This window comes from Rana temporaria, chromosome 1 (genome assembly GCF_905171775.1).
Source record: "Rana temporaria chromosome 1, aRanTem1.1, whole genome shotgun sequence".
Classification (NCBI taxonomy): Eukaryota; Metazoa; Chordata; class Amphibia; order Anura; family Ranidae; genus Rana; species Rana temporaria.
The window spans coordinates 518174618-518200228 of NC_053489.1; the positions used below are offsets into that span (position 1 = coordinate 518174618).

General features: G+C 40.9%; 1 protein-coding gene across 2 annotated transcripts in view; it reads right to left on the reverse strand.

Annotated features, from left to right (window-relative positions):
• The window catches only part of OTUD4 (OTU deubiquitinase 4), a 73938-nt gene that overhangs the window by 11190 nt on the left and 37137 nt on the right, over window positions 1-25611 (reverse strand). The window contains exons 7-17 of one of the 2 annotated variants that reach the window (XM_040331615.1): window positions 23983-24124; window positions 17753-17813; window positions 17556-17667; window positions 14408-14472; window positions 12312-12412; window positions 8785-8909; window positions 8531-8696; window positions 7188-7347; window positions 5769-5877; window positions 5530-5579; window positions 376-508 (exon numbers count right to left, since the gene is read on the reverse strand). In XM_040331615.1, coding sequence (XP_040187549.1) covers window positions 376-508; window positions 5530-5579; window positions 5769-5877; window positions 7188-7347; window positions 8531-8696; window positions 8785-8909; window positions 12312-12412; window positions 14408-14472; window positions 17556-17667; window positions 17753-17813; window positions 23983-24124 — 1224 coding nt within the window. Of the gene's footprint in view, window positions 1-375; window positions 509-5529; window positions 5580-5768; window positions 5878-7187; window positions 7351-8530; window positions 8697-8784; window positions 8910-12311; window positions 12413-14407; window positions 14473-17555; window positions 17668-17752; window positions 17814-23982; window positions 24125-25611 lie in introns of both variants that reach the window. The other variant, XM_040331607.1, reaches the window with a different exon arrangement.

Below are 25611 nucleotides of genomic sequence, written 5' to 3' on the forward strand. Positions count from 1 at the left end.
AAAAAAATAAATAAATAAAATTAGGCATAACAGCACAGCTGCAGAGGTGATGTTCCTAGGACACTAGCAAAACATGGAGGCATTCTGGTAATAGGAGGGGTTATCCTGGGCTGGTATACAGTTTGCAATCCTCCTGTTTTTAGCAGTATAACCCTAAAGGTTTAAGATGTCCTGTGTCCCTCAATGTACAAGAGAGAAATGGAGTTCTCCATCTCAGCTTTACATTCTGAAACTTGTCAAAATGATTGTGTCGTGTAAAATAGACAAAAAACCCATTGTGGAAGTGGAAAGAGACATAGGACTACTATAGGAAAATCGTGCAAGAGGTGTCGCTGAAATATAAAAGCTAGTAGACAAGTCAAGAGACCAACTGACCTGACCAAGGCGTCACTACTGGGGGTTGAGAAGGCACTGTGGTGGGCGTTTGCTGTTCAGCAGGGGTAGGAAGAGTGGTGACATCAGGTATGACGACAATTTCATCAGAGGTAGCAGGTGGTTTTTTCATTTCCTGTAAAGGACATTAACTGTTAAAATGGAAATTTTATTACTTGTTCTTTATCACACAACTAAACCATGCTTACATTTTTAGACGTGCCGCATGGTCTTTTCTCTGTAAAAGCAAGCCCCATTAAGCCCTTTTTTCGCAGCAAAGCAGATAAAGATCGCTCAGAAAATAAGACGGCATTAGGAGGATCCACCTGATGACTGGATATGTATAATGGATTTGCACCATTTTCTATTTATCTCACTAAAAAAATTGTAATTTTTTTTTCTAAGTTAAAAACAAATAGGTAAACAAAAGATATATAAAATATTCAATATGTAGTTGGTGTTGTTGGTAGCGCAGTATAGAGCCATCATAGACTGGAATGAAAAAAAGAACCGTAATAAAAAGGCAAAGGTGAGCTTTTCCTGAACTACAAGGCCATGAAAATGTGTCTTTGGTTCCAACTGTGGAAGTAAGTTTTATTATACAACATTTTTGTAGTTCTACTGCATGTGAAGATAGACTTGGCTGCAAGATAGACTGAAAAAAGGTCCCTGGGCAACCAAGGCCTCCTGTCCGTATGGGAAGAGGTGGAAAACCTTAGTGTATTTCCATTTTTGCAGACAACTTGAGAGAACACCTACTTCACATGTTTCTACACAAATATAAAGTTAAAGTCTGCAGCACTGCCTCCCTCCATGTACCAAGCCAATATCGTTTTGCTCCCAAAAAATGGTAAAGACCTCTGATATAGTGCCTCGTATGGACCAATTTCCCTGCTAAATTGCAACTTCAAAATCCTAATTAAAAGTCCTCGTGACCAGGATTATGAGGGTTCTTACTTCATTAATCAACATTGATCAAACTGGATCCATGCTAGGCAAATCCACCGATATAAATCTTAGAGGAGTATTTAACCATCTTCAGCTTCCCCCTGATGATTCTCATACTAGAATATTGGTGGACTCAGACATTGAAAAGGCCTTCGAGTCTTTTGGCAAAATATGAAGAAGGTACTGGAATACTTTGGCAATTTTTTGTAAGTGGATTAAGCTGCTCTATAAATCCCCCGATGGCACAGATTAAATTCTCAGGAGCACTTTTACTCTACCTTCCTGATCAGGCACGGGACATGACAGGGGCCCGATTTCCCTGCATGGTTTGTGTGCGCTATGGAGCCCCTGGCCACAGCCCTGTGTCGGTCAGATAAGGTGGTTAGAATAAATGTGGGCACCATCACTAAGAAATTTAACATTATAAACTGACGACATAATGCGGTTTCTTCAGGGCCCTGGCCCTTCCATACAAGAAGCCCTTAATATTCTCTCCACTTTTGAAACTTTATCTGGGCTTCATGTTAATTGGCAAAAGTCTCTTAAGCCCATAGACCTTGGTGTTTGTGGAGTTGTGAACCCGCAAATTTAGTTGCAATGGGCCGATTCCACAATATATTTTAGGTATTGTCATTTCCCCAATTAAACAAAGATAAAGTGTGCTGCCTCCTTGCAAAATATCCTAAAAAATATATTCAAAGTGATCAAATGTGATAAAGAACTAAAATTACATATATACCACTGTTGAATCTAAATACATAATTGCATCAAACATGAAAATTAATCCCATGCTACACCACTAATACTCCTAGATTGTAAGCTTTAACGAGCAGGGTCCTCCGATTCCTCTTGTACCAAATTGTAATGTCTGCCTTCACTTTGTTAAGCAATGCTTTTGTTTTCCTACAATAAATTATTCTTATGAATTGAAGTTGCCTGATATTTTTCTATTTTGTCTGCTTTTTTAGAGTGCCGTAGAAATAAATGTTTCAATTAAAAAAACTTGTAATATTTGCATATTTAAATTTGCCCAGAATTTAAAAGCACCAAGGTTAAAACCGTGATGTTGAATGTTAACCGCTTGCTTAATGGGCACTTAATTTCCATTCATGCCCTGGACCCCCCCCCCCCCCCCCCCCCCCCCCCCCCGATTTCATAATCGATTAATCGGGCAGTAACATAATGGGGTTAAAAAAACTAAAATTAGCCCTTTATAGTACAAAAAAGCAAATCGCTACTGTAAATATCACTTTCACTGTCCCACAGTAAAAAAAATGAACCCCTTACAGCAGCGATTATTTGCCTTTTGTACTTATTTTGTTTCTTTAACCCCATTATGTTACTAAACATCGCGGGCCGGGTCACACCTCTGTTTTTTGGTGCTTTTTGCAGAAACACTACAGTTCATTTACATGTTTTCCTATGGAACACGTTCACATACATGATTTTTTTTTCAGCTGCTGCGTATTTGCAAAGGGCAAGAAGTTTTTAACGCAAAACGGTGCGATTTAGTTTTTTTTTGTTCAATATACTTCAATGGAGAAGCTGCAGAAAAGCATGTAATGTGTTTTTGCGGCAATTTGTGTTTTGTAATCTTATATAAAAGGGGAGGAGAAGGAAAACGTGGAGGGAAAAAGGATAGGACGTGTGCAATACTGAATAACAAAGTAGCCTTAGGACTATAAGTGAGACAGTGGTTAGTAAGCCAAGCCATAGTCTCTAGCCCTATTACTTGTAGGAAGAAGGGGAGCATCAGTGGGGAAGGGAACAAGGGGGGGAAGGAAGGGAGAAATAAGGAAAGGCGGGGAAATAGGAATTGTGGGACTTTAAAATGAAACACACCACCGGACGCCAGTGCGCCGCTCTAAGCTCACCTAGGCCGCCGCAGGGTGGACCCAGATGGCTGCCGCTCTGGGAGCTGGGCCGAAGTCGCGGCCTCTCCTATGGCTAAGGCAGCAGCGGACCTCCGCAGATCACGTGGTGTGCCGATCCGCATACGGTGACCCGTTCGGATCACGGATCATTTACGATCTGTTGCACCACTACTACCAATCAAAAGAATTGACAAAAAGCCCTTGTCGCTTTTCTATCTGGAAAGGTTGGACACCATGGTGTTGAACTTTCGAGTTAAGATTACGTTTATTTTTTTACTTCTGCCTGCAACTCCAAAGACATGCTGGTAGGTAAATTGGATCTCGTTCAAAATTGGCCCAGTATATATGTATATATGTGTGTATGACTGTGTGTCCCTAGCGTTTCATGATCCTACGGGGTAAAAATGACCGCACCAGCCAAGCAGATACTGGCTGGGAAAAGCGCCCAGAGGCGATTCAGTTCGCATGCGTTGCGCTATACAAGTCATTCATTCATTCATTCAACCCTGCAATGCCTGCACAAGAGATTGGGTTGAAAGTGGTCATCATAACGAAATAATGTCAGAAGTTCTAACCCTTTGCCGTCTTCTAATATTAAAATAAAAATAAAAAAGTGTTGTATGTTTTTGTCATCCATCCTTGAAGAAATCCCACAACTAGGGGGCCAGATGATAAAAACCTACCAGAGGATCTAACCCCAGGGGTCAGAAACCTTTTCCATATGAAACATAAGACAACCAAGGGGCCACTACACAACAGCACCAATGCAGCTGTAAAGATTTTACAATTTTGAACTCAAAATATTGTACAGCCAATAAGTTAAACTCTGTAATAATTATTTCTCAAATTTCTCCTATACGTTACATAAAAAGCAGTTGGGTGGGGCAGGCTTCTGTGGGTGGCTTTGCAATGCTGGTCACAAGCTTATCACCATTTCAGTCCTTCAGCACTAATGTGAACAAACATATATTGCTCATGCCAAAGTCTAACAAGAGCACAACCCATTTAACCACTTCAGCTCCAGAAGGTTTTACCCCCTTCATGACCAGGCCATTTTTTTCCTATTTAGCACTGTGCCAATTTAACTGACAATCACACGGTCATGCAATGCTATACCCAAACTAAGTTTTTATTTATTTTTTTCACACAAATAGAGCTTTCTTTTGTTAATATTTGATAATCTCTGGGCTTTATTTTTTATTAAATGAAAAAAATGCTGACAATTAAAAAATGAATATATATATATATATATATATATATATATATATATATATATATATATATATATATATATATATATATATATATATATATATATATATATATATATATATATATATATATATATATATATATATATATCACTTTTTTTACTTTCTGCTATAAAACATATCTCTTAATAAAAATGTATTCTGCTACATGTCTTTGGTGAAAAAAAATCCCAATAAGTTTGTGTAAAAGTTATAACATCTACAAACTATGAGATATATCGTGGATTTTTTTTTTAGCAGAGATCAGTGACTTATATTGGGACAGTGAGCAATCTGACATTAATGGACACTAGGGGGGACTGCCAGTGATATCACCAGTGTCATTATTACAGTGATCAGTGCTTAAAAAATATGCACGGTCACTGTACTAATTACACTGGGCAGGAAGGGGTTAACAACCAGGGCTATCAAAGGGTTAAATGTGTGTACTGTGTGGTGCTTTAACCAGGGATCTAGTTGTTTTTATTCCCTTAGCAGGAAATTAACAAACGAGATCCCCTGTCATGGAACACAACTCCAATTTAGTTTGGCGTTTCAGTGTTTACATTCACAGAGCTCTGTTCAGTGAAGCTCCGAGCCGAACACCACGCGCAGTCAATCATTGGCTGAGACCCGGTGAACGGCATGTGCCGTTGATGAATCACAGCACAACCGGGCCCACGTGCCCCCTTCCCAGAAATGCAGAATCACGTATATGTACATGATTCTGCACCCAGCGGCCACCCTGTAGCAGTAAATCTACAGGAGGCGGTCGTTAAGTGGTTAATAAGATCCAAGGTAAACTAAAGTCAGTTTGTAAAAGAAACTTTATACTTGCATTTCCAGTGACCCCGTGTTGCAGATCTCTGGTTGCTGCAGGTATCTCACACTTCTGGGTGTACATCCAGGTAGTGATGTGTGAACCAGTAGGAAGAACCACTTTGCAAAGGGGTTCTTATGACAGGGTTGGGGATCTTAATGACGGTTACTTTAACTTTTTCCTTTCTTTAGATTGTTTGACTACACTTGTTCATAATCTTGCTCTGCAGTTATAAACACATAGCCTCATTTTATCTATAACCTACCTCACATGGTTTCTGATCATCCACTGTTGCAGGTTGAGCCAGTTTGGGAGCTTAATTAAAAGTAAAAACCATAAATTACTAACAAGCAGCTGCACAAATATTGCAAGTCACCAAGTTAAAAACGTAAAAAAAAAAAAAATGGGGATGTAGTTATTAAATAATTACTTTCAATAAAGAAAAAGGCAATATTAAACCCTATCAGTATAAAACCATGAAGGAATCCATAGTATTAGATTCACCTTTAGTCTTCTGGTCATCTTCTGACTTTCTCCTGGCACTCTTCTCTCTATTTACCATCGGGTTCTTTTTCACATCAGAACTTGTAGCAGTGGCATCAACTAAAGAAGCCTGAAAACAGAACAAATCATTTATATAGGACGGAAAGAAAACGTTCCCAGTGTTAAAAAGTGCTCTAAATTTTATATAGTTTCGAATGACAAAGATGATTGGATTGCTAATCATTAGCTATAAACAAATCTGACATTTCTTGAAATTGGGAGGTCAGCCAAGATGTACACATTATAAGGTCCTATATCAGACATCCAGAATAATGCACGATTTGCGAAGAGTTTTTTTGTGCAATATTAGGATGTTTTCGTGTGTTAGGGCTACATCTGAATTTCATTTTTAGATATATAATTGTAGAATGATAAAATAAAAAAATGATCTCTCGATCCCGACCTTTCGAGTCAGCTGAAGTCATCCTGTGTCTGTGCCCGTGCCCATTTTAGTTTCATCTGGTCATGACGCACAGAAACAAAAGCAACGTTGAGGTTTTGGTTAAGTGATTTTTTTTAGAAGAAAAAAAATAAATATTATATATTTTTTTTTTTCCCAACAGCCATTACTGTTACTAGTGCTGCATTTAACAAGCACTTGGATCTTTAGTAATAACAATGCATGCAAAAAAATACGGAAAGCATGACAAATCAAAATCGATTATTCTCGTTAAAAGGAAAAGGTATGACTGTCTCAGTTCTATTTGAAATCCAAGTCGCTACTGTTGTCGATCTGGCTCTTCTGCACTAAAATTATCACTTTCTTCTACACTGTTTAACTACCGCGTTTCAGAGAGATTAAGACCTACCCCAAAAATAAGACCTAGCGTTATTTTCCAGGAGGGCTTCAATATAAGAGCCCTACCCCGAAAATAAGCCCTAGTTTAAAATTCTTGTAAAAGCCTATAATCCACTCTATTACAGTAGTATATAATGTACAATATGTGTGTTTCTGTAATATAATTGTGGCGAAGAGAGCTCCAGCGGGTCCCAGAAGTGCAGAGTGGTGCTATAACGAAGGTATTTGGCACAATTATAGAAACACACACATTGTACATTATATACACTACTATAGGAGAGTGGATTATAGGATTTGACAAGCATTTTAACTTGTTTCACACTGGGGATGCCGGTCAGGTAAGGAGAGAGAGTGGAAGCGAAGACAGCACATTGCATGGTAAGACTTACCCCGAAATAAGCCCCAATGTGTCTTTTGTTGCCAAAATATAAGACCCAGGCTTATTTTCAGGGAAACACGGTACTGTGAGCATGGTCCACACCAGTCTTTCTAAAAGGCCTCTGCCGCAGTGTTCTGCCGTCGTAACATTTTGTCTTTATGGAGTTGCAGAGATTAAGGTTCAAAATGCTTGAGAAACTTACAGCAAGTGTCGGAAATGCTTCTGTATCCCTGTTCTGCATCTCATACAAAGACTTAGACTCCTCAATGACTTGTTTCTCTCTTCTTTCTTCTGGAGTCAGACCAAAGTGGACACTTTCCTTTTTGTGGAAGCTTGACTCCTCACCTCTTTCCCGATCAAGCCTTCTGTGAAAAGTAAACCGTTAATGTCTGCAATTCATTCGCCTTGCATACAAATTTGAACGTACAAGATGACGTCTAACAAAAAATCAAGTAGAAATATAATAACCCCAATTCCAAAATAAGTTGGGACACTGTAAAATCTACATACCAGAATGCAATGATATCCAAATCCATATTTTATTTACCATAGAAAATGAATAACATATGAACATTTTTAAAACTGAGAAAATAAACCATTTTAAGAAATAAAATATGGTACATTTTGAAATTGATGGCAGCACAGGGCCAAATTTACCATGGTGTGGTATCCTCTTCTTTTAAGAAGACAATGTAAAATGAGGGGACCAGTTGATGGAGTTTTGGGACAGGAATGTTGTCCCATTTTTGCCCGATATAGGATTGCTCAACAGTCCTGGGTCTTCGTGTCTTTTGTTTCAAGATGCACCAATAATTTCCAATTGGTGGAAAGGTCTGGACTGTAGGCAGGCCAGTTATGCATCTGGTCCCCTCTATCAAGCGATACTGTTGTCATAGATGCAGTATGCAGTTTTCTTGCTGGTTCTTCCCGAGAAAACCGAGCGTATGTACGAGGCTTAAGTAAAAAGAAGGGCTCTGGGGCGGGGGACAGCTGCAGCACAGGAGATTTTCACCTTAATGCACAGAATGAATTAAGGTGAAAAATCGAGGGTTTACAACTACTTTAAGTTAGCCAGAGGAGAGTTTAAGGAAAGATGTCCAACTTCCTAGGAAACTATCAAAAAGCTGAGGCATGTCATTAGTGGAAGGGGTTTATCCTGGGCTGGCCTACTGTGGGCAACAGTGTGACCTAAAAGTGAATTACTGTGACCTTCAATTTCATGTTCATAAAGTGAAAATACAGGAGGGGTGAAAAACAATACACCAGGGACTGCAAACAGACCACGAGAACAAGGGAGAAACCTCCCCAACTACATGGAAAACCTCTTGCGTCTCTGAATCTAGCATCCAAAGCAATGAGCGAACACAGGGCTTAGCCGCAAGGCTGTTGGAAGCACTGGAATGTGGGTTGACTAGACTCCAAGGCTCCTTTACCACCCTGATGGTAAAACAAAAAAGTAACCCTCCACCAATAGGGAATCAGGTTATCTTCTGCAAAGAATTTAAAATGGCATTTTCCTCTATTATATAAAATGTAAAAGCTTGCCTTCCAGGCACTTTTGGAGTCTTGCTCTGCCCTTTATTCTCACTGACGACAGTCTGATCTGCAGGAAGTCCAGGCTGCTTGCTTCCAGAGGCTTGTTGACGCGGAGAAGGTACAGACTGAGTCTTAAGCGGTTTAGCTAAGCTCTTCTGTCCTCTGCTATCCTTCTCTGCCAATAAGAGAAAGAATCAACTTTTCATGCAAAACACTGACCATCACCTAAATATTCACATAAAGCATCATAAAATTTAATTTACCGAACTGCACCACCGGGCCACTCACACAAGACTTTTTTAACTTCTTCCCAGCAACAGTGCTCCAGCCATCATTATTGCTGACAGTCAGTGGGACTGGTTTAAGGTTTTTCAGTGGAACAACTTTTCTAGATAAAATATATGTTACACAATACATTATATATATATATATATATATATATACACATAAATACTTTAAATTATGTGAACACATTACCACATTTTTTCACAATTCTGAACCCCAATGGTAAAAACATTTTAGAAATATTCTTCAAATAAACCCAAATAGTTTTTGTTAGCTGCAGAAAACTGCACATAAATACTGTGCGAGACACTCGCCTCAAAACCTCTCATTTAAGAAAAATTGAAGTTTGGGAAGAATTTTCCAATACCTCCATAATCGCCTCCATAATACCTCTATAATTACCAACATGATATCATGGTTGCGTTATGTGTCCAGTTAGACCCCTTTCACACTGAAGCGTTTTTACAGCGTTTTAGCGTTAAAAATAGCACTATTAAAACTCATAAAAAGGCTCTCCATGCATCTCAATGGACCCTTTCACACCGAGTCCTGCAAGCAGCATCTTTGGAGCAGCTTTTGGGCGCTGGAAAAAAAATGCTCCAAAAACGCCCCTCTCCATTAAAATGAATTGAAAGCGCTGTAAAAACGCTCTACCCTTTCACACTGAGGCACTGCAAAAACAACCTAAAACTTTAAGGTCTTAGCGGTGCTTTACCAGCACATTGGGATTGCAGTGGCTTGAATAACGCCCCAGTGTCAAAGGGGCCTAAAGGTTGACCCATACTCAAAAAATAAAGCTTTATGTTTATACAGCAGTAGTCCCCACGCTGCAGTACTGTACGTCGCTTACCCAGCTATTGGAAAACCACCATACTGCCAATTAAACTATTCCATAGAGAACCCGGAAACACTTGCTGGTGCAGGAAAATGACATGAAAGAGCAATTCAAACTAACTTTGACCTCTTGGTCACCGGTATTCCTCTGCATTTTATACACTCCAACCTGCAACCCCCCTTCCTTTAGTCTTAAACCCTGGCCATTTTTTTTTTACTTTACTCTTGAAATGGTATATTCCCGTGACCTCGCTACCGGAAACTAGTTTTGTATACAAGACTACCCAGTTTCTATTAATGGTTGCACTTAAAGTGTTACTAAACCCACAACAGTAAAATCAGTCTGTATATGCAGTAAAGCATGTTTGTTACAGTCTTCTGCATTGTGTAAAAAGGCTGTTTGACCCTGTAGGTACAGATCCTCCTCTTCCACTGACTCTGCATAGTACAGAGCCTTTGGAGTGAGGCTGCACATGCTCAGTTTGGTGTGTATTGCTAGGGAGGTTTTTTTTTTCCCCTTTGGGGAGAGTGCATGCGATCAGTACAGTGCCATTTAGCACTGTTCAGACAGAGGGTCAGGGGTCCTGGAAACTGATAGAACTGATAAAAAAAAAAAGAGACTACACAGGTTTTTGGGTCCCTGGCAACACCATCTTGACTGTGGGACGCTAACTGACTTTGTAATGCTTCACAGCCAGCTCTCCACTGTGCACGAGCGAGAAGTGTGGTGCTTTCTGAATGGTCAGCTTGGGCCCACCAAACCCGTTTCTGGACTACTGACCATTTACTTGCCACAGTCCCACCCCAACATCTGCAAAAGAGTGAATTGGTCCTTTGTTCAGAAAGTGTGAGCATTCGTTTTCTATAAGATGACGAGGCAGGATCGAACAGCCTTTTTAAAACAATGCAGAGGATTAACCCCATAGGTTCTGCAGTGAGTATAACAAGCAATGCTTTACTTCATATACAGACTGGTTTTACTGTTGCAGGTTTAGTATCACTTTAAAGTGGGGTTCCGGGCATAATAATATATATATATATATATATATATATATATATATATATATATATATATATATATATATATATATATATATAAATAAAATTAATCACATTAAATAGTCCCTAAAACATTAATAGCTGCCTAATTGTTCCAGGATATAAGGCAAGTGTTTTGCAATGATTTCTGGAAGTGGAACCACCTAGGACTTGGAACTATGTGAAACATTTCAGCCACCTTTTTCTTGCTGTTCACCACGTTTTGACTGTATTGCTTTGGTTGTTTTTGGATTTTATTTGTACAAATGAAGACATCGTTTTAAGGAGTGCGGCAGTCCAGGACCCTCTTCTATCCAAAGGACTTGGAACTAGGCATGCCTACATTAACCACTTAAGACCCAGACCTTTAGGCAGCTAAAGGACCCGGACAGTTTTTGCGATTCGGCACTGCGTCGCTTTAACTGACAATTGCGCGGTCGTGGCTCCCAAACAAAATTAGCGTCCTTTTTACTATAATAAATATCCCCCAAAAATATATAAAAAAAAATTCCTTCCTCAGTTTAGGCCGTATTAGTAGAAGTATTCCTCTACCTATTTTTGGTAAAAAAAAAAAAACGCAATAAGCGTTTATCGGTTGGTTTGCGCAAAATGTATAGCGTTTACAAAATAGGGGATAGTTTTATTGCATTTTTATAAAAAAAAAAAAAAAATTTTTTACTACTTATGGCAGCGATCAGCGTTTTTTTTTTTTTTTTACTGCGACATTATGGCGGACACTTTGGACAATTTTGACACATTTTTGGGACCATTGTCATTTTCACAGCAAAAAATGCATTTAAAATGCATTGTTTACTGTGAAAATGACAATTGCAGTTTGGGAGTTAACCACAAGGGGGCGCTGAAGGGGTTATGTGTGACCTAATTTGTGTTTCTAACTGTAGGGGGTGTGGCTGTAGGTGTGACGTCATCGATTGTGTCCCCCTATAAAAAGGGAACACACGATCGATGACAGAGCCACAGTGAACAACGGGGAAGCTGTGTTTACACACAGCTCTCCCCGTTCTTCAGCTCCGGGGACCGATCGCGGGACTCCAGCGGCGATCGAGTCCCGCGGTCACGGCGCTTCGGACCGGGTCGCGGGCGCGCGCCCGCGACCCACAGCTGGGCACTTAAAGAGGATGTACATGTACGTGCCATTCTGCCGACGTAAATGTGCAGGAGGCGGTCCTTAAGTGGTTAATCAAAGAAATGGGCCAAAAAGACCTGCATCTGGTGGTATCATTCTTACCATTTTAAACAATAAGCACTTCTCACATAGGAAGAAGGATCCCTACCTTCAGTGCTACAATAAAAAGTTCAGTTTCTATGGACTCAACAGTTGTTTAAATTGAACATACCATTTAGCTGGAAAGCCATACAAGCCAAGTGTGTCATGTGAGGCCGATTGGGAAATGGCTAATTCAATCTCATCTGTCCAAAGAGGAGCATCCAGTTCCCTCCGGGTAGTCAAGGAGGGAAAGGAGGCATCCTTCGGGTAATGCTGTATCCTTAATTGCAAATATGGGTATTTATGAGCATAAAAATTCAAACTCTTATATTACGGAGTTACCCAAGCACATTAAACTCACATTTTAGTGTTCTTCTCATACAGTTAATCATTTGTGTGACCTACCTTTCACCCAGCTCTTCCACAAAAACCACAGCTGGTCCGTTCTCAGCAACAACTTCTTGGATGTGAGCATTATAAAAAGTTCCTCCATACTCTAATTGAACCTACATAAAATGAAAACCAAGCGTTAATATTGCTAAGAATGGTGAAATAAAATTTTGCTGCAAAAGTAGGTACAATTTTAGGATCCCAGCAAGTGTCACTAATAAAAAAAAAAATCCCTACTAGCTAGCTTGAGCTTTTGCCAGTCATCAAGAAAAAAAAATGTTATAGTACACAAATACTATGTACAATGTAATGACTTGGCAAGGATGTGGGCAGATCGGAGTATTTTTTGTGATAAACAGCATAGGTTCCAAACTGCAAACATTAAAAATACACTCCTTACCATAGTCATATTTTTTTCCTTAGCCATTAGCATCCCCTTCACGATGAAAAAATGTTTGCCTTTTCAAGAACAGGCAAGGTCAGGTGCGGGGGTGACAACAGAGGAGAAGGTTTAGGTGCAATGGTGAGAGCAAAGGGGTGGTGTGTTCAGACGCTTTGGTGTATACAGAGGGAGAAGATGGCAATCAGGTGCCATGGTGTGACCAGGGGGTAAGCATGGAAGTGAGAGGAAGGGTGCAGGCGCAGTGGTGAAAGGAAAAAGCAGGTTATGTGCAGTGGGAGGAGTGCAGGCAGGTATTATGGTGAAAGCCTTAAACTGTGTCCTGTATGCCAAGGATGCAGGATACAGGGATCAATTTAAAAACCATAGGACATTCCCAAGCAATAATTAGAGGAGGAGAAAACCAAGTCAGCTAAACAGCCACAATAGGCTTACGGAGGTGGGGGGGGCTTTGTAGGGGTTCCACTCAAAGCTCAGACTACAGGAATTGTATAGGCTCCAGAACCTTATTTCAACAGACAAGGGCCTTCGGGAGAGACAGAGGGACTCTCCATGAAGAAAAAAAAAGGCGGGGCAAATTGGATGGGCATAGAATAGGTTGGATGGGAGTAAGAGGATGAGTCTCTAGGGGGATATTCCAGTAAGAAATGAGAAAGGGGAGAAAAAAGGGAGATGGAATCATGCCATACCTGACTCACAACCCTTATGGGGGATTAGGGTCAAAATTATTTGCCAACCGGCAAGGCATAGCAGGAAAAAACATCACAGAGCAAAGGAAAACACTGATCTCCAGGCGAAGAGGAGCCCAAGAAAGGGGACTGCTATAGATGGAAAACAGTTAAAAGGAGGACCGAATCTTAAAATGGCCCCCCTGGAAGGGAATCCCTCTAGTTACAATGATATCCAGAAGGTCCTGTAGGAGTCCATATAGAATGAGGGATGAGTAAGGTCTCTCAGTATGAGGTTTTCTATCAGTCCACTAGGTGGAGCCGTTTTCCCAAAACCACCAAGCAGGAGAATCATCTTGCATCCAACATGGGGATGTAAAGAGAGGCAACCAACATAAGGATGGAATGTGCAAACATAGGATATCCAGGTGGTAAGTATATTAGGAAATTGGCCGATAATGTATTTATCCAGACAGATATAAAATATATTCGGGCACCCAGTGTTTTGGTATCACCCAACTGCTGAGCTATAATTTTTTTATCTGGCATTGACAATTTAGCCTACTGTGGACTCCTTGACTATTTACAAACACTTACAGGGTTTTAAACTTGCAGTTTTAGTGAGGATTTTGCAGGAGCTCAGCCCTATTTAGCAGTTCAAAGCACATTGACACATTCCACCGCATTCCCTGGCCTTAATGAGCTCACACACTACCTGCACTTTTTCCTACTTGATCAGCACCTACTCTTCCCTCTCTGCTTTTCCCAGTGTTCCATGGTCAGCTGTAAAACCCCCATTCTCTCCACCACCTGCTATGATTAACATCAACTTTGCCTCCTTTCGCTCCGTCTCCTTACCATACGGCTTCCTAACCCATGTTCAGCTGTCACACTGCATGCTTTTCCTTTTCTCAGACCGTAACCAGCTCCTGATAAGTCCCAGTGGCCTCTAGTCAGTTCAGGAAGCTGCAATTCCACACTCCGCATATGCTGGAGTTGCAAAGACATATACATGAGAAGACTATATGAAACTAAAGACTTACTTTGCATTTGTCTCCCACAGAATACTGCATGCCAGCAGCAATGGTGAAATCCATCCGTTGCTGATCTATAAAACACAATAAAACATGCAAGTGCACTGACAAAAATTTGAACTCCAGTCTGCTGAAAATAAATGCTTCCCTCCTTGCACTTGAACGGTTAACTGCTCTTTTTGTCTAGGGGATAACATTAACCACTTGCCCACCAGGTAAATTCTGGCACTTCTCTCCTTCATGTGAAAATCACACTTTTTTTGCTAGAAAATTAATCAGAACCCCCAAACATTATATATTTTTTTTTAGCAGACATCCTAGGGAATAAAATGGCAGTCATTGCAATACTTTTTGTCACACCGTATTTGCGCAGCGGTCTTACAAGCGCACTTTTTTTGGATAAAAATCACTTTTTTTAATTAAAAAATAAGACAACAATACATTTTGCCCAATTTTTTTATATATTGTGAAAGATAATGTTACGCCGAGTAAAATGATACCCAACATGTCACGCTTAAAAATTGCGCCCGCTCGTGGCATGGCGTCAAACTTTTACCCTTAAAAATCTCGATAGGCGACGTTTAAAAAATTCTACAGGTTGCATTTTTTGAGTTGCAGAGTAGGTCTAGGGCTAGAATTATTGCTCTCACTCTAACGATCGCGGCGATACCTCACTTGTGTGGTTTGAATACCGTTTTCATATGCGGGCGCTACTCGCGTATGCGTTTGCTTCTGCGCGCGAGCTCGTCGGGACGGGGCGCTTTAAAAAAAATTTTTTTGGTTTTCTTATTTATTTTTATTTAGTTTTATAATTTTTTACACTGAAAAAAAAAAAAAAAAAAAATTGATCACTTTTATTCCTATTACAAGGAATGTAAACATCCCTTGTAATAGAAAAAAGCATGACAGGTCCTCTTAAATATGAGATCTGGGGTCAAAAAGACCTCAGATCTCATAATTAGACTTAAATGCAAAAAAAAAAATTAAAAAAAAAAAGTCATTTTTTCAAATGACAAAAAAAAAAATGTTTCTTTAAGAGGCTGGGTGGGACTGACGTTTTGACGTCACTTCCGCCCAGCAGAGCTAGGAGGACGGGTGAAGGAGATTTCTCCTTCAGTCCCGTCCCCGCTCAGCTGCCGGACACATCGGATCCCCTCCGCCGCTACCGACGGCTCCGGTAAGCGGCGGAGGGCGCAGGAGAGCGGCGGGAGGGGGGGGGGCCCCTCTCCCGCCACCGATAACGGCGATCTCGCGGCGAATCCGCCGCGGAGACCGCCGTTATCGTGTACACCACCGCCCCCTGAAAAGATGAATATCTCGGTTGTGGCAGCAGCTGCTGCCGTTATCGAGATATTCAACTTTAAAAAGGAGGACGTCTTTTTGACATGGGGCGGTGGTCAAGAGGTTAAATACCTAAAGTGCTTGTAATAAAGTCACATTCATAAATCACTTGTATTCCCTCCGTTTTAGGAAGTTATAAAGTACAGTGTGTTCATTTAAAAAATAAATTGTAATGTTAAATACCTTCTTGCACAGCGCCGCTGTGCTGTCATGTCTCCTCCCTCTCTCCTTCCTGATCTAAGGGAATACAGTAGGAGGGGCTGAGGATTACTTCTCTGGACATATGCAAGCTATCAGAGGGAGGACACATGACCACAGAACATTGATGTGCAAAAAGGTATTCAGAATTACTGTATATACTCGAGTTAAGCCGAGTTATTCAGGGCTGAAAATACACCCCTCGGCTTATACTCGAGTCAGTGTACCTGAAAATCTCCTTAGACTGCGGGCAGCATCCATTGTTTAAATCAGGGCTCGACAAATCCCGGTCGCCAGGGCGACTAGAAATAGCCTCCTGGCGATTTGGCTTGGAAGGTGGGCAGAAATTTTTTTTTAATAAAAAAATAAAAATAAAAACTAAGACATTAAAGTTATCCCCATTTTTTTTTTTATATTATGAAAGATAATGTTCCCCCGAGTAAATTCATACCCAACATGTCACGCTTCAAAATTGCGTCCGCTCGTGGAATGCCGACAAACTTTTACCCTTTAAAATCTTCATAGGCGACGTTTAAAAAAAATCTACAGGTTGCATGTTTTAAGTTACAGAGGAGGTCTAGGGCTAGAATTATTGCTTTCGTTCTACCAATCGCGGCGATAGCTCACATGTGTGGTTTGAACACCGTTTACATATGCGGGCGCTGCTCAAGTATGTGTTCGCTTCTGCGCGCAAGCTCGTCGGGACGGGGCGCGTTTTCTGGCTCCTAACTTTTTTAGCTGGCTCCTAGATTCCAAGCAAATTTGTCAAACCCTGGTTTAAATATATTGCGGCTTCCTCCTGGTCCTGTTCCGTGATAGGCATTTCCAGCAAACAGTGAGTGAGTGTTCCGCCTATCACGGAGGTCCTCTCATTCTCGGACTCCGTTTCCCAGCAGGCACTGTGTTCAGCCTATCATTGACATTCTCTTGTCCGAGGATGAAACGACGTCCACGATTGGCGGAATACTGAACATAGTACCTGCTGGGAAACGGAGTCCGAGAATGAGAGGAACTCCGTGATAGGCGGAACACTTACAGTGTTTGCTGGAAACGCCCATCACGGAACAGGATCAGGAGAAAGCCGCGATATTTAAACAATGGACGCTCGCAGTCCAAGAAGAATTTTAGGTACAATGACTTGCAATGGACACAGTGAGGTGGCAATGGGCACAGTAAGGATGGGCACAGCAAGTTGGCAATGGGCACAGTGAGCCGACAATGGGCACAGTGAGGTTGAGCACAGCGAGGCATGCAAATGGGCATTGTTGACCCTCTTTTCCGCTTACAGTAGCTGCTGCTGCATTCCGGCTTATACTCAAGTCAATACGTTTTCCCATTTATTGCGGTAATATTAGGTACCTCAGCTTATACGGTATATATATTTTTTTTAAACTGCCACACTGTGCTTTATATATTCCTAGAACAGAGGGGGATACAAGTAATATATACACACACGCATTACTTTACAGCCACAGGGAAATAGAAGCAGGAAGGGAGGACATTGGCTCACAACACGGAAATGACAGACAATATGTAGAACATATGTCATTTATACGCAGATATTTCATGTACCTTGATATGAAGAGACAAGAGTTTCAATTAAGAGACCTCTACTTACCCCTTTGTGACTTCATCCAGACCTCATACTCCACATTTCTGAAAACTGCTGGATTAAGTGATTGAAGAGCGGCTGCCGACACCACTGAATTACTTTCCTTGATCTGTGGAGGCTACAAAGAACCAAAAATTGTATATAAAAAAAAAGACAAGCTGTAACATTGTCAAATACTGTACAGTAGCACATCTGAAGCATACCTTCCCATCCTTGTGAGGTTTAAATCCATTCACACCAACAAAATTCACATTATCTCCGTAACTAGAGGAAAATATAAATTAGAACTCTTGTTCCAAAGTACTTCTGAATATAAAAGGAATATAGCAAATGTATACTTTTATTTTTATTACATTAACAAAATACATGAAAATTACATTATATACTGTATTTAAAATAGAATTATAAAATGTAACTATTTTAAAATTGTGCATTTGGGCCAAGCTGGCCCAAATTATATCTATTACAGAACAATCTGATCTCTGGAGTGCTTTAAATAGACTGTAGTAGCATTTGCTACTTAGTGAGCTGCGCTGTGTTTGAAACAGTATTACAGGCAACTTCCTGGCATCTGCGGCAATAAAAAGAGAGTCAGGCCGAGTGGTTCTCCACCATTGAGGAGAGGCCTTGTATTTATAATAACGCAAAACCTCCTCCAATTGGCCAAAGTAAAGAGGCAAGCAGGGAACATCACGATTAGGAGGGAAACGACCGAGCCAATCCAGAAGAAGGTTCCTAAATCATTACTCATCTGATCCCAAAAGGAAGGAGGAGAACGCCATACCAGAAGACAGTCATACAATCTCACCAAGGAAAGTCATTGGGAAAGAACCCTGACGTTAGTACAGTCACAAACCTGCAAGAGGTAGGACGCCGACTTCCAAGTCCAGCAGAAAACCCAGGATTTGATCTAAAGCCTCATACACACGATCGGATTATCCGACGAGAATTGTGTGGAGGCAGGCAGTTGTCGGAAAATGCAACTGTTTGTATGCTCCAATGGACAATTGTTGTCCAATTTTCCGGACAAATGTGGGATAGCATGCTTTAAAAATTGTTCGCCAACAAATGTGTGTCGTCAGATTATCCGATCGTGTGTACACAAGTCCGTCGGACAAAACTCCAAAAGTACAAACAAGCATGCTCAAAAGCAATGCTCACCATAAAAACACTAGCAGAAGTTGCCCAAAGGGCGGCGCTAAAGAGCTGAAAAAACATGTGTTTGTTGGCCGACAATTCTTTGACGTTTGTATGTTATCTGACAAAAATCCCACACTTTGTCCGATGAAAATTCGATCGTGTCTTTGAGGCTTAAGTCTGCACGACTGAAGAGGTAGGTGCATGGAAACACCCCAACAAGGAGAGGCAGGAAAGAAAAGATAGAATCAGGCCAGAACTGGCGAGATTGGATAGAAACATGAAGGAAATTAGGAAATAAGGAACCAGAAGTCATGCACCTTCCTGCATATCTAGCATCTTTAAACAGCCTTGTTTGACCATCTTGTATTGCGATCAACAAATTTTGGTTGGTAATCCTAAACCACTGTGAAAAGACCCACCGTCTAAAGAAACAGGACTTTACAAAATCAGCTGGGGATCAAATACTTCCCCCCCCCCTCACTGTACAAGCAAGTTCCCCAGTGGGGGTTCTCTGCAACCAGCTGCAGCCCCACTGAAAGCAATGGGAGGCTACGGGTTTCCGCTGCCAATTGAGGCTGGGCGCACTTCCAAGTGATTGGTCCTGGGCGCAGTCTTCATTCAGGCTCAAAAATGTTACCTCTTTACTATTGCTATTTATGTTGGTATAACATTTGAGTTTGCTTCTTTTATTTGTATTTTTTGGTAAGCGCACTGTTTTTCGCATTTCCTTCATCCAGGCTGATCACTCGCAGGTGAACACTGCATAGCAATTGTATACGAGCAGCTGCGGGACCAGAACACCTGCTGGAGTTTCTCGCAAGCAAACACTGTTGGGCATAGTCACAAGTGTGAATGTAGCCCAAAGGTTATTGAATGAACCTCAAAATGAGAAACCAAGTTGGTATACATTGCCTACAGATGACTGAGAAGTTCCTATGCTGAACCCTGGGGAAGCCTGACCTGGAAAGATCTTACAGGTGTTGAGCCATTCATGCCCTGGCCATGATACTTCCTAGGGCCCCCCCAAGTAGCTGTTCTCTTACTAAAGGCCCATTTACAGTGTGGGTACCAAGAAAAGGACCCAAGGCCCCTTGGGTTGAGAAAAAGATGGGGAAATGTCTGATAATCTGTGCAGTGGTGGGTGGTAGATGTTAAGCTGCTGAAGAGTGCCAGAAGCAATGGGTTAAAATTGGGGTGTGGGGGTAGTGGCGCTGTCTGTTCAGTAGCCACTGGCTAAAGAAAAAAAAAAAAAAAAGCCACACGGCAATATATATGCAGTAATGCACACTAGTTCCACCAGAAATGGCGTCCACCAGCCTGGAATTATGATATAATGCTAGGCACAGCTGAGTATATCTAAACCAAAATATGAAGCAGCATCTAAACCAAAGTAATGTAACTATATAGTGAGTCACTAAAGTGGAAAACTAGTGCTAGTTAGACCAAACATACTATGTGGATAAAAATAGGCGCATATGTGTGAAATAGATACAAATAAAAATAAATTGAACTAGAACTCCGCTAGCAAAATATAAATATATGTGAACCTAAAGTGAGATAAAGTCCTGTGATGCCCGTAGCATAATAGAAGCAATGGGTTGGCCCACAAGTCTAGAGGGACATGCTCTGCATCTGAATGGCAGAAGGGCAAACTGGCAAACACTAAGGATTAGCAACCATGCCTCCGCTTGGAAAAGTGGGGAGAGAACATTGATGAAAAGTGGGGGAAGCTCTGAAGGCTTAGCAGGTTTGAAAGCAGGCTGGGATTTAGCCGATCTTTCCTTGGTAGGTGAATAACATGGTCCCGTGATTTTCTTAATTATGGTATCCAGGTTTGAACAGAAGAGTCTTACAGCATCTGTGTCCCACCATCTTAAAATCGGAGCGCCAGGCAAAAATCTTATTGAAACAGAAGAACACCCCACCCCCTCTCGTTTTGGCATGTTTATTTCAGGACTTCCATCTCATGTTGCCACAACAAGGTACATTACTTCCGCATTTTTATCGTGCCCTTCTCCTTCCACCTCTCTGCCTTCTGGGTCCTGTGTCTCCCCCAGAAGACGATGGGACCATTCAGAAAGCACTTTGCATGCGTAGTAGAAAACAGGCTGTGTAGACACCAGTGTGGATATAAAAAAAAATCAATGATTTTAAAACAAATATAGATTTTTTTGAAATTTTAATAAAATGCTTTCGAAATAAAAATCTAAAGATAGTTTTCTATTTAACCACTTAAGACCCAGACAAATATGCAGGTTAAGGACCTTGCCCCTTTTTGCGATTCTGCACTGCATAGATTTAACTGACAATTGCGCGGTCGTGCGACGTGGCTCCCAAACAAAATTGGTGTCCTTTTTTTTCCACAAAAAGCTTTCTTTTGGTGGTATTTGATCACCTCTGCGTTTATTTTTTGTGCTATAAACAAAAATAGCGACAATTTTGAAAAAAAATATGTTTTTTTTTACTTTTTGCTATAATAAATATCCCCCAAAAATATATTAAAAAATAAATAAAAAAAAGTTTGTTTTCCTCAGTTTAGGCCGATACGTATTCTTCCCATTTTTAGTAAAAAAAAAGTCACAATAAGCATCGATTGGTTTGTGCAAAATTTATAGCGTTTACAAAATAGGGGATAGTTTTATGGCATTTTTTTTTTTTTTTTTTTTTTAACTACTAATGGCAGCTATCTTTTTTGTGACTGCGACATTATGGCGGACACATCGGACAATTTTGACACATTTTTGGGACCATTGTCATTTTCACAGCAAAAAAATGCATTGTTTACTGTGAAAATGACAATTGCAGCTTGGGAGTTAAACACTAGGGGGCGCTAAAGGGGTTAAGTCTGACCTCATATGTGTTTCTAACTGTAGGGGGGCAGGGCTAGACGTGCGACGTCATTGATCGCCTTTCCCTATAATCGGGGAACAGACGAGCAATGACAGCGCCACTGTGAAGAACGGGGAAGGTGTGTTTACACACACCTCTCCCCGTTCTTCAGCTCCTGTGACCGTTCGCGGGACTCCGGCGGCGATCGGGTCTGCGGGTCCCGTGACCACGGAGCTTCGGACCGGGTCGCAGGCGCGCTCCCGCGACCCACGGCTGGGCATTTAACAATCGCGTACAGGTACGTGATTATGCCCAGCCGTGACATTCTGCCGACGTATATCGGCGTTAGGCGGTCCTTAAGTGGTTAAGATAGAGTTGTGCTCATAAGTTTACATACCCTGGCAGAATTTAGGATTTCTTGCCCATTTTTCAGAGAATACGAATGACAAAACGTTTTCTCACTCATGGCTAGTGTTTGGCTAAAGCCATTTATTATCAATCAACTGTTTACCCTTTTTAAATCATAACAAAAACTATCCAAATATGACCCTGATCAAAAGTTTACATACCCTGGCGATTTTGGCCTGATAACATGCACACAAGTTGACACAAAGGGATTTAAATGGGTATTGCCGTTAAAAAGGCAGATAAAAAAAGGTTGTCTTCAGGATAAGTAGTGAAGGGGAAATTGCTCCAAAAAAAAAAAAAAACAGACAGAAGAACGCTATTTTTAGTTACATTTTTTATTTTTTTTTAAATTAGGGGAACTCAGGAAATTTCGTTATTATTGGTTTCACCTTTCCCTCGTTCCCAGTCTGTTAAAATGCAGTCCCCAAAACAGGCAGTGAGTGGAAACGGAGTGGCAAAAACGCAGGAAAATCTAACCCTTGTCATATCCAAAAAAAAAAAAGGGAGGAAGAAGACAGAAAGAAGAGAGACTATAGATACACCGACTGTCAAACACAAAGTGAAGTATTCTGTGTTGGCAAACAGTAAATACTGATTTTGATTTGTTGAATACCATTTTCTAAATCAGCGGTCCCCAACCTTTGACACTGGGGACCGGTTGCGTGGAATAAAATTATGCCAAGGCGGGGGGGGGGGGGGGGGGGGGATGTGGTTTTTCACTGGCAATTTGTTGGGGAAATGGCTGGTGTCGGTGCTTCAATCACCACAACACCATGGTTGTTATGGTGTCAGGATGATTGAAAACGCATAATTTATTTTATTACATTGTAATAAAAAAGAAATAGTTCAACTCACCATAAAGCAGAATCGGTGTGTCACTAGCCAGATGGGTGGGGATGGAGCTGCTATACTTCGGTAGAGTTCATTTAGGTATGGCTCCATCAATGGAGTGGATACAAAAAAGGGATTGCAGGATACCAGCAATGCCAGGATACAACAAGGATTGTAAAAAAAAAAAAAAAAAAACCATGAGAGATTTCATCTCTCGGCCGCCGCACCTCAGTGTAGTGATCGCGCCGGCTGTGAGGACTGGACGGTGGTGGGGCAGGGCGGGTGGTGAGAGATGACATCATCTCTCTGCTCTCACACACTTCAGACAGTGTCGTGTTCCCAGCTGGCTGTGTGGGCGGAACAGCTGTGATGCGGGGCGGGCAGGCGAGAGGTTATGTCATCTCTCTGCTCACCCGCTCCTGCCGAACCTCCTAAAGCGCAGCCTTCACGGCCCGGCTGCAAATGGGCTACGGCCACCAGTGGGCCGCAGACCGGGGGTTGGAGACCCCTGATCTAAGTAACAAACCTATAGCTAAAAAAGTTATACCACATGCTACAAATCTGTGCTTAGAATAATTTTATTTTTTATACTTACCTGGTATGTGAAATTCCAATTTACGTTTATTTAAAATGGTCAACTCCACTTTCATAGGGGAAAAAAAAAATATAGCCTATACAATTGCGACACCAGTCATATTCTAATTGAATGTTATTAAAAATTACCTTTCATTTTCAATCTGCAGCTCTGTAAAATGAAATATGGCTACCTGGATCTGTTCTGTACACAGAATGTGTGCAGAACTCTCCCCAGAAACATCATCTCCTGCTTCTGTGATTGGCTCACTGATTTCCCCAGAAATCTACCCTAAGATACAAGTCAGATTTTGGCATCCCCTGCAACAAAAATGGCATTATTGGCAAGATACTCCCTATAGGAAAAACGTCTAAAGGGATGAAGACCTTGCAATTTTCCTCATTAGAGTCCTGATTCTGCAGCAGCTGATTGAGAATTATAAAGTCACTCCCATTTAGGGGCACAGAGGAACAAACAGTGATTTTGTTTTCAAAATAACAAAAAAAAGGTTGGAATCTGCAACAGCAACAAAGTTTCTTTTAAATCCCTGCAATGTACATGATCAGAGGGGAATGTTTTTTTCTCTCAACAAAAGTCAAAGATTATAAAGTATATACAAAAACTATGCAATGCCTTTACAGATGTCTATACCTGGCTGCATCATCGTCTCCATCAGATCCTGAAGCATCACTATCAAAGGTTTCAACTTTCCAGTCAAATGCTTCCGTTTTCAACATATTTTTTGTAACGTTGACCCCAAGCACTTTTTCATAAAGTAACTCATAAATTATAGCTGAAAAAAAAAAAAAAAACACATTGCATAGTTAAAAATTGTAACAACTGGTCATGATATTGATCTACTTTCTAAATAAAACTCTGTTCAGTCCGGAAAAAAGCACCTTTCAGGGAATGCCAACACTACTGCCAAAGGGTAACTGATTAGGTCCTTCTGTCTTTTATTCCAAAAAATACAAGGAACGTTCTTAGTAGCTAAACTTGCCACGGCTTGGAAATCTTCAGTGGTAGATTAAATCTGTGGCCAAACAAACTTGCCTGTATATACTCGAGTATAAGCCGACCCGAATATAAGCAGAGGCACCAAATTTTACCACAAAAAAAAAAAAAAAAAAAAGGGGGAAAACGTATTGACTCGAGTATAAGCCTAGGGTGTCCATTTGCATGCCTCACTGTGCCCTATGACTAGACTGATGTTTAACATGGGAGTCTATGGAAGGGGTGCCTGGATTTGAAAAATTGGTGCACCCTGGCCGTAGGTCCCGTGGACAACAAACTTTGCGCACTTGTAGAGGAAGAGTGGGGCTACATGTGTGCCAAGTTTGGGGTCAAGGGAACCTACGGCCGGCGCCGGGTTCCCAAAGTCCGGGAGATCAGGCGCAAAAAGGTGACTCGAGTATAAGCCGAGGGGGGCATTTTCAGCACACAAAAAAATGTGCAGAAAAACTCGGTTTATACTCGAGTATATACAGTATCTGAATAACACTTAATGAGAAATATATCAGTATATTGCAGGATAAACAAAAAGGCACTTTAAGAAGGTTTGGACTCCCTGGATGCATGATTTGTATACTTCATCATAATGTCTAACAGGTTGGCGGCGTGTTGGACATAAGCAGGCAAGCTTTACATAACCTCTCCTTTTTCTTATTTTATTCCTTTATTAATGTATTGCCTTGCACAAATAAAGCAAACAGTTTACAGTAGGTAGGCAGTTCACCAGAGGTCAGCTTCTCTGTCTTTTTTATACCAAGACTTTTTCTGGACAATTACTGGCATCAGATTTCCATATCATATTTCTGTCTTCCGAATGGGGAAAGGCTATTGTATGTTTTTTTGTATTGATTTTTTTGTGGGAGAGAGGAAGGTTAAGTGACCACATGGACGTGGTGTGACACATCTTTGGTAGCCTTAATTGATTTTGCTATGTGTATGGGCCAACACTGCTTCTCTCATGATGCATTATTGTCATTGATGTTTAATTTATATGCTACAAGAATCGAAAAATTGGGCTCCTCCTCCAACTCTACTCCTATGTGATATTATTCTCTTTGTTTATGTAACAGGTAGTCAACCCCTTTCTATTTTTTTTCTGAATGTATGGATGTACTTTAATATGCTTCTTGTAAAAATTTAAAGTGGTTCTATAGGCTGGAAGTTTTTTTACCTTCATGCACTCTATGCATTTAGGTAAAAACCTTCAGTATCCAGTTCTCTTCGCAGAACCTCCTTATTGGCCTTAGACACAGCAGCAGGAGCCATTGG